The sequence below is a fragment of the Glycine max genome, chromosome 6 (genome assembly GCF_000004515.6).
Source record: "Glycine max cultivar Williams 82 chromosome 6, Glycine_max_v4.0, whole genome shotgun sequence".
In the NCBI taxonomy this organism is placed as follows: domain Eukaryota; kingdom Viridiplantae; phylum Streptophyta; class Magnoliopsida; order Fabales; family Fabaceae; genus Glycine; species Glycine max.
Window position 1 is genome coordinate 35,452,400 of NC_038242.2, and position 9,967 is coordinate 35,462,366.

The 9,967-nt window shown below is 38.4% G+C and overlaps 1 protein-coding gene across 2 annotated transcripts; it reads left to right on the forward strand.

The window, feature by feature from the left end:
* Window positions 1-1,381: 1,381 nt before the first annotated feature.
* Window positions 1,382-6,425, forward strand: LOC100776220 (UBP1-associated protein 2C). Of its 2 annotated transcripts, none has more exons than XM_006582071.3 (2): window positions 1,382-2,874; window positions 5,979-6,425. In XM_006582071.3, exon 1 carries the CDS (start codon window positions 1,536-1,538, stop codon window positions 2,868-2,870), a length of 1,335 nt encoding a protein of 444 aa, XP_006582134.1. In that variant the 5' UTR covers window positions 1,382-1,535; the 3' UTR covers window positions 2,871-2,874; window positions 5,979-6,425. The 2 variants fall into 2 exon arrangements, with proteins under 2 accessions (XP_006582134.1, XP_006582133.1); XM_006582070.4 differs by lacking the exon at window positions 5,979-6,425 and adding an exon at window positions 4,599-4,924 and having other exon boundaries at window positions 1,400-2,874.
* The last annotated feature ends 3,542 nt before the right edge of the window (window positions 6,426-9,967 follow it).

The following is a 9,967-nucleotide window of genomic DNA, read 5'->3' on the forward strand; positions in this document are numbered from 1 at the left end:
CCCTTGCTCCTACGTATCCCCAGGTGCGATGAAGAAATCAGACCTACATAGTTCTTTAAGTCTGAATGTTTGTGTGTTAAATTGATTTTATGTTTTTGAAAGATTTATTTTAATTGCGAACAAAAAGAGTCGTTAAGGCGTTGAACTTTGAAATGATCTCAAGTGATATTTGATGAAAAGAAGTTGGGTTGTGAATTGATTTTTTTTCTTTCATTTTTGTTGTGTTTATTACCTTCCAGTCTCACTAAAAAAACAATTTCCATGACAATAGTAATCGACTAGAATTAAGCCTTATGAATAAAATGAAATTACCAACGATAAGTGGAGAAGATAAATGCACACATAATATCACAGAGGACCCATAAGGGTACATAGATTACATCAAAATCTTAAGAAAAACTAACTGACTATTGCACAGGATACAAGGCTAGCAAGAGAAAGGATGTAGGAAACGATCCACGGTTCGATTTAATGGCACCTCAGCTTTGCTTTTTTCTTCTTCTCTTTGTCCCTGTATTTTTCCTTCTGTTCCTTCAAATGTTAGTCCCTAAACCCTTCCCTCTGCATGGCAATTTATAGAAAAAGCCATTTGGTGCAGGGGAAGCTTGCCCAGGCGAGCTAGTTGCTTAGGCCTGAAGGCATTTCATGACCTAGGCGAGTCAGATGCTAGCCTGGGCGAGCTTGGGTCCAAAAAAGTCCACAAAATGACCCTTTTGCCCCCTTTCCCTTGTATTTTTTTGTTTTCTTGGTCAAAACCCAGAGTGATCCCTGACTTCGCGCTGTAACTGGTGCCAAACACCGTAATTCGATCAGTAATGATCAAAACATCATAGGTGAATGATAAAATATCATACCCGGATGAAATTAAGGTCTGGCAGTTGAAAATGCTGAAAACGCTACATATGGCACTATCACCAATCGCCAAAACTGTGAAACTATTGGAAATGTTTCCCAAACTTGCCAAAGTGAGTCCCCAACATATTAGTCCGTCAACGTTGACCTCCTCACAAGTGAATCCCTCCCCACAAGCTAATGAGAAGTCAGAGGCTAACCAATCATAAAAGGAAGCAAGAATCCCATTGTTGTTTGCTGCAAATAGATAATTAAATTGGGGGAGAATGAGTTTCACGAAAGGGGGAGGGGGTATAAATTTTTTAGAAGGGTAGTTGGGGGAAAAATTGAGAAAGGGGAGTGTATTAGAATATAGGAAAAGTGAATATAGTAATTATCAAATATAATTAAAGAACACTTGTATAATTCTACCCACGGAAAAAAAGCAACTTAGAGAGATGCACGAAGCAACAGCCGCAACCCAAACCCTTTCGATACCTACTGGACCAATATTTAATAAAGGCCCAACATCCACATTGGGTAATGGATATATATTCCCCAAATATTTTGTTCTTTTCTACCTCTCTTCACTCTCAGTCTCAGTCTCCACTTTCTGAGAAGAGCGCCAAATTAGGGTTAGATTATCAGGGTTTAACCGTTCCTCCTCTTCCTCTACCATAATCAACAACCTCTTCCCAATCCCAATGGATCCAACCAAGAAGCGCAAGCTCGACGAGAACGGCTTCAACAACAACGACTCTTCCGACCCCCTCAAGCTCTCCCCCTCCGAAGTCCGCAAGCTCATCGAGCGCTTCACCTCCGACCAGCTCCTCGACATCCTCCAGGACGCGGTGGCGCGCCACCTCGACGTCCTTGCCGCCGTGCGCGCCGTCGCGGACCCTGACGTCTCCCAGCGCAAGCTCTTCATCCGCGGCCTCGGCTGGGACACCACCACCGACGGCCTCCGCTCGCTCTTCTCCACCTTCGGCGACCTCGAGGAGGCCGTTGTCATCCTCGACAAGGCCACTGGCAAGTCCAAGGGATACGGCTTCGTCACCTTCCGCCACGTCGACGGCGCGCTTCTCGCCCTCCGCGAGCCCAGCAAGCGCATCGACGGCCGCGTGACGGTCACGCAGCTCGCCGCCGCCGGGAACTCCGCGTCGAACGTCAACCCCGCTGACGTAGCTCTCCGTAAGATCTACGTCGCCAACGTGCCGCCGGACCTGCCCGCGGACAAGCTTCTCGCGCACTTCTCCGTGTACGGCGAAATCGAAGAAGGTCCGTTAGGGTTTGATAAACAAACAGGAAAGTCGAAAGGGTTTGCTTTATTTGTTTATAAGTCTCCCGAGGGTGCTCAGGCCGCATTGATAGATCCTGTGAAGACTGTGGAAGGGAGGCAGTTGAGTTGTAAGTTGGCGATTACTGATGGGAAGCAGGGAAAGCGGGTAGGGCCGGACTCGGCCCAGGCCCATCACGGGAATGTTCAGCACGGGCATGGAGATGGAGTGGGGGCGGGAATGGGGATGCCTCCTAATGCGGGGTCCGGGCCTGGGCAGTATGGTGGACCTGGACAGTATGGGCCCCCGGTTGGGATGGGTTCTTATGGTGGGTTTGGCGGACAGCCTCCGATGGGCAATCATAACCATCCTCTTAATTCGACGAATCCTGTGCCGGGTTCTTTGGCAGGTGCTGGTGGGTATGGTGGTGGGATGGGTGGGCCATATGGTGGGTACGGTGGTGGACCTGGACCGGGGTCGACTGGCTTTGGCGGTGCTGGTGGGATGGGAGGAGGTGGTGGAGGTGTTGGTGGTGGCGCTGGTGGCGGGCTTGGTGGTGCTGGTGGTGGTAGTTCTATGTATAGATTGCCGGGTTCGGGCGGAATGCCTGCTGGTGGTACTGGAGGGTATCCGGATAGTGGACACTATGGTTTATCAGCTTCCTCTGGGTACCAGAATCAGCATCACCCTCCTTCTGGAACTTCACCTATGCCTAGGGTTCCGCCTGGTTCGATGTATCCCAATATGCCCCCTTACTACTGAAGAGGTAATTTAGGTTGTTCTGTTATTGAGTACTTTTTGTAGGTTGTGTGTAAGTCTAAGTAATTCATTTGTTTTCGTTCTGTTAAGTTTTGATTGCCCTGCATTGATAGTGTGTTTATCTGTTTTGTGTGTGTGCGCTGTTTTTTCTGGCTGTACTGTTGTTCCTTTGACTATGCTATTCTATCTTTTTTTACTTTTAGTGTTGTTGGGTTGGTTGTATGCTGTTGGTTTTATTTGTAATTAGTTGATTTAGCGCCGTGAGGTTTATTGCCCTTTGAAGAGAACAATTGACTCACTTTATGTTATGGATACTTTGTTTGTGTGAAGCTGTTTTTACTGTGTATGTGCATGTTGAATGAGTTTCCAAACATGCACGGGATGTTCTCCCTTTGTCTTGATCTGTTTTTTTTGAGTTTCTTGCCATGATGTGTTTTTTCTTTTTCAATGATAATGGTCTATGTTCTACTTGTCTCCATTTGTTGACCTTCTTGCTGTGATATTACAAAATGTTTATTAAATTGAAACGAACATCCTCAATTGCTTGTGTTGTTGTTGGAGATCATATAGCTGACCTGTGGTTTTGTAAGCCTGATCAATGAATGTTATTCTCTGATGCAACAGTAACTTGACAAATCATATGTTGAAGTTGGTTGTAGTTGGTGAGCTTTTGATAAGTTGCATATTAATTGAATCCTTTCAGCGTGAAATTCAATTGAGCTTGTTAATTTCTTTCTAACTTTTGGTTTTTTCTATATTATTTTATATTTTATTTCGAATTATGTTATAACTGTCATTGTTCACGTGTTAGTCTGGTTTATTTTATTTATCTTATTGGTAGTTTGTCAAGATACTGGTCTCTCTGAGTTAAGTACCAAATAACTTGGATTGCCTTAGACATTAGATTCTTTTTTTTCTAAAATGACAACAGTTAATGTGTTAAGTAAGTAATTACATGGACAGATTTCATAATTACAATGCTTATTCATTTTATTAAATCAAATCTACACATAGAAACTATTGATGAGAGTATGTTGTCATTGGGTATTTTTGAATTGTGAGGCCAGAGGTGAAGCGTGTGAACTGATAAACAATAACAACAAAGTTGTATTCCACTAGGTGAGGTCTGCTACATGGATCATACAATGGAATGATGGAGATCATAAAATCTGGAGTTACTTTGGGTGTTCATGTTTTGGTGTCATTTGTGGAAACTTGGAGTTAATTTCTGATTTATGAAAAATCTTGTACAGTGATTATCAAGCATAGAATATGCGTTTTTGTGTCTGTTTGGTTTCTAATTTATAGAATTTAATTGATGCTGACTTGAGAGTGGCGGCTCTGTGATTTGGTCTTTGTCTTCTGTGATCTGTTATTGTGCCTTGCTTAATTTGCTTATTCGCTCAATTTCTTTGTTCATTTTGTTTTATTTTTTTGTTTGTCTTCCCCAGCTGCTTGCCTATTTAATTTCATGTTTGTTGTGTGTGTTTGTATTTTTTTTTCACTTCTTATTTCATATTTTTTTCTTGCTTGAAATTATCTTGAAAATTGTATTGCTGGTTATTTGTGCATTGTGCCTAAACATGGACTGTTTGTTCATGTAGTTCCTAAGAAAGGGTGAGCAACAATTTGTTTATTTTTCTTTTGTCAATAAGCCTATGCTTTTACAATAATGTTCTTTGAATGATGGTTGTAAAATGATGAATTGAGCTGAATGAATGTTTGATTCAGGTGTATCATCGCTTATTGGGCGCAGATGCTTTGTGTGCCTCTGGTGATTGCGTGAATTGCAGACTATGTGCTCTGGTGTAATGAATTTGTTAGACTGTACTTTTACAGCCTCTTGACTTCATCTGCCCCCTTTTTAAGCATTGATTCATATGGATGTTGCTAGTTAAAGCCGTTGAGATAGACTAGTTTTGTACTTTTAGCTGGTTCTTCTGGGCTGATACAGCCTCCTGTTTTAAATTATATAGTCCTGGATTTTGGTGAATTTTATTAGCTGTTGTATTTAGTCACATTTTCCTATGCTTAGTGTTCACAAAAATTTGTTCAAAGTTGTGGTTGTTTTATTTAGTGTGTCAATATTTTCTAATTGATTGTTATATGCTGTTGATTTAGATGCCATGGTTATCTAATAATTTTCTAATGTAGTGGTAAACCGAAGATTTTTTTTCCACTGTTAGAACTTAGAAAGTAATTTGTCATAATGACCATTTTACTACCTAATGCTATGCATAAATCCTTGTCTTTGCAAAAGGTTTTTGACAACGGGAATTGGTGATATTCTTTTAAGCTTGGGTATTTCATTTTGTTAAAATATACATACTCAGCACCTATTGAGTACAGATACATTTTGGGTACACTTATCAAGATTAATCTTTTAAAAAACATTATGTGCAAGATTGATTATACTAATTTCTTTTATTATAGATTATAGGTGTTTTAACTGTAATATATAAAGTCTTGTCCCATTAGAATAAGGTCAATTACAAGGATTACACGATGTCATTGGAGTTGGTTAAAAGCCAATTTTATATTTATCTTAAGGTTCCTTTTGATAATTTCTTCTATATCCTTCTTGGTCTCCTTTTACCTCTTTTTACATAGCTAAAAGTTGTAGCTGGTTCCCTGAGTGGCCTCTTGGTGTGGCAAAACTTCATTGTTTTTCTCCCATCTTTTCCTTGATAGGTACCAAACCAATATCTTCTCGCATATAATCATTCCATATCTAGTCCTTTCTTTTGTGGGAATAGCAGATATGAGTATGATAAGATAGCAAATATGAGTTATTTTGTTTAATTGTATCAGGCTTGTGCTGTATGAATTTATTGTCTACGCTGAGTGGCAAGTTGTTTCACTAGATGGCTATTCACTAGCATGGATTGTTAATATTCTTGAGCTGTACTTAATTTTAATTTAATTTGTAGTTCTCTTGCTCCTTGAATATTGTTGAATTATTGTCTTTTTCAGTCTCGCCTTGAGTATGAGTCAAACCACCTTGTACGAGTTTACCCTTTTTGTACAAGTCCCGGCATGGGGCTGTTTTGTGAAAGATAGCTGTGAAATTGTAAACTTCAATGAATTGATGCTGTTATTTCAATCTGATAGGGTTTAGTTTGTTTTGCTGGTTGATGACGAAGGCCTTTGCATCATCTTCAGTGTTTTGGCTTGAGATTGTTGATTGCTAATATGGAGACTGGACGAGAAACATACTTTGTCTAACACTCTTTACTTGAGCTCGACATTATGTTTATAATGATAAAGAAGATTGATGGACATCTTTGCTTCCTTCTGCTTCTTGTACCCAAATCCTTTTAGTATTTAGAGTTGAAAAATAATGCATTCTTAGATTTAATGAGACGATGAAAGGGCAACCTGGTGCTTTTAAACTCTTGCCTTGACATGATCAAGTGTCGTACCCTTTATGGATCCATGTAGGCAGCCTTAACTTGCATTTGCAAGAGGCTGATTCCGGAGTCAAACTTGTGACCCTTGATTTCATACTGAAACAAGGCTCTCCTAAATCTGAGATTATAAATACTCAATTTTATGTTAGTTTGATCTTGGATATGGATTAATTCAGTGATTCTTTTTGTTTTCTCTGGAACTGAGCCTTGATTGCCCCACAATTTGTTATCTGGATTTCTTTTTTCCTTTTGCTTCTATACCCTTCTCTCCTAATTATGCACGTTTGTGGAATTTGTCTGATGTTTAGTTGCTTTTTAATTTTGGCTGTATTCTATTCTACGATATTTCACTCTTTTGGGTGATGCTTGCTTTACCAAATCTTCTTATGTAGGTTGTGCTTCTTAGAGATCGATTCTTTTTGTAAAATTGAACTTTTTGTTAACCCCGCGAGAGGATAATAATGACATGTTAAAAACTAAAGCTGGATTTACTCTGGTCAAATTTCATGTTCTCTGTAGTTGTTGCATGAGGATATCGATGCTTTGAATAACTTTATCTTATTAAACATCATTTGCGTTCAATTGACAAATGGTATCTCAACCATATTAATCTTAACCCTTATGCAGATTTTGTTTTTAGTTTTTAATAATTAATTTGGCTACAGATCAGAATATTTATCTATATATAGTCGGTACCTAAATCAGAATAAATTAGTGCTATTATACTAATCACTGTCATTGGCTGTATTTCTGGTAAAATGTTCTTCCACTTCATCTTGGTTTTGTACACTGGTTGAACGTGAGCTTAAGATGTGGTGGAGCATAACCGAGTAATTAAAGTAAGAAAAGGTGGCCTCGTATCAGAGTCTTCGAACATGGTTTCCATGGCAGAATTGACTTGGAAGCTTAAACCAAGATGACGGACCCCGATGCCACTGACTTAACGCAACTTTGGTGCTGCACTTGTATCTATGCATGTGTCGACTTGTACAGTGAAGTCAGTTTTGTGATAAGGTTTAAAAATGTTATTTTTCTTAATATGTTACAAGACATTAAGAGAATTAATGAGAGTACAGCCACATTTATGATAAAATTAAAATGATTTGACGGAAAAAGTTACGTATGGTTGTGTTAATTACCCTTGTATGTTTCACATTAGCGTAAACATAACAATACTTAAGAAGCATTAAGCTTGTGATAGGCCTTGCTACTACAAATCTTTTGAAAAATTACACAACTTGTTTTGTATTATAACCGGCATAAGTTTATTACTCTCTTCGAATGGCAGATGATACAAGTGTAAATTTTCGGTAGCAGGATAGTTAAAATTGTTCGAAATTGCTAGTGAATCTGTTACATAAGTACTCCCTATTATTTTCTTTTTAGTCTTAAACCTTTGGTTGTGTCCAATTACTTGGTATTTTTTATTTAAATAATGTAAAATATTGAGAGAATGCAATGAACCTAGGCAAAATATTAGAGTGTCTACATTAATTTTATTTTATTAAGACGTTAAAGTCAGTGGGTTTTATTTTTAACCTTTTGTCATAAGTGTACTTGAGGATGTTACATATGCTTAAAGGTGTTTTAAAGAATAATTGGGAGTGTAAGTCAAACACGTGAATTCCAAGATACTTGAGGAGGTAAATAATACTTGTAATAATTTGGAATTGTTTGATTCATTAAAAATTGAACATGACAAATATTTTATTTCACACTTGATTTGAAAAAAAAAATAGATAAACTAAAATAATAAAATGAGGGCATCACAAAAATGGGACAATTTTTTGTCTCATAAAAAATATTAAAATGATATATTTTTATTTTTATCTCTTTAATAACTAAAAGGGTATTGATAGGTGCACTCAACATTATTGCTGGTGTACCCAATACTTAAGGTGAAAATACCCAAATATCTCTAGTTATATTTTAAAAATATTGTACACCCAGCAGTACATTTTGCGTCTGTTCTTATTCTCTTCTGCGAGCTGTGCAGTTCCTTTTCTCTTTCGCGAACTTAGTTCCTCTTCTTCCTTTTGCGTGTTCTTGCTTCCGCGACCACTGGACGTTCTTGCTTTTGGCGGAGTGGTTGTTGGTTCTTCACCATTGTTGGCGAGGTGGTGATGGTGTTGTTCACCTTGCGCGTTCTTCTGTTCACCGTTGTTGGCGACGTCGAGGTAAGTGCGTTCTCCTTTCTGCTCCATTTCTGGTATTGTAGTGTACTTCGTAGGGTAGTATTGATCCGCATGGGGATTTAGGTCTTTCGTAGGTGGTGTAGGTTAGGAGTGAGATGATATGCAGTAGGAAAGAGTTGATCCGCAAGCGTTTTGACTGTGAAGTTCGTGCAGATCAAGTTGATCCGCAAGCATTTTTGGTTGTGAAGTTTGTGCGGATCAAGTTGATCCGCAAGCTTCATGCGAATCAACTTGATCCGCATGCTTCTTGTGGATCAACTTGATCTGCATGCTTCTTGGGGATCAACTTGATCCGTAAATGTTTATTTTAATTTTAAAAAATTTATAATTTATGAAAAATGGTTTTTATTAGTGTTTAGGGTTAGTTTTGAGGCTTTTAGGTTGAAGTAGAGTACGATTGAATTTGGAAAATGCTATTTGGTTTGGTTTTGAGGCTTGTTTTAGTTGTTTTGTTTGTAATTGATACAATATTTCATGTGGCGTGGCGTCTTTTCTATGTTTTTTTTTTCTCCAAATACTGTTTGCTCTTTACTTGAAGTTGCAAGGGATTAAGTCCCTCATTCTATTTCTAGTGGAGTCCTTTTCATGTTTAATATAATGTTATTTCCCTAAGCTTTGAGTGAATCCGTTCCCTTCTATTTTACCACACATCTTTGATATTTGAGCATTATCATATGTTGTACATTCTATTCACTGTGCTACTTCATATCCCATGCATGAATAACATGCCTATAATCTGGTTAAATAATGATTTGAAAGTATGTCCTCTCTTAAGGAACAAGTAAAACAAGGTTTTAAATTGTGGTTGTTGTTTGAGACTTTGTTGCAATTCTTGGTATTGCGGAAAATTGCAGACAAAAGTAGCAAATATATCCACAATTGTGATTGTAGATACCCAAAAGTAGTGACTGAAACCTTGGTTATAGACTTTTTGAAATTGTTGTACGATAGATCATAGTTAAGACTGAACCCAACCATTAGGCACATGAGAAAATGAGCAAAGAAATATGTCGAGAGTGACATTTAGGCAAAAACTATATCCAAATAATGTTCAGAAACACACATTGAACTATATCCAAATAAGTATTGGGCAAATAAAACATTTTGGTCACTCATTCCTTCCTACTCGCCACCATATATTTAGATACTCCTCCAAACCTAACGATTCCATTACCAAGTCTTCTTCAAACTGGTCAATCATTCGAAAGTCCAAACCCAAACACAAAGCACCAAATTTCTCCAACCTTCCCCTTAAATATAAAATCCCTACTTTCAAAACCTCTCCCAAACCAAACCAAACCAAATCAAATTTCCGAAACCATACACACACATACATAAAATTTCTAAATTTCTCCTTGAGAAGGGAAAATGAAAAACACCCTTTGAAATTGTGTGGTTTAGTGATGGAATTTGTGGTAGACATGGTTAAGACTAGAGGATTAGGCCATGCCTTAGGTAGGGTTGTTGACAGAGGTCTGGGGGAGAGGGGATTGTG

Bases quoted from the DNA above. Each gene is read 5' to 3' on its own strand.
- LOC100776220 (XM_006582071.3), top strand. From the start codon at position 1,536: ATGGATCCAACCAAGAAGCGCAAGCTCGACGAGAACGGCTTCAACAAC.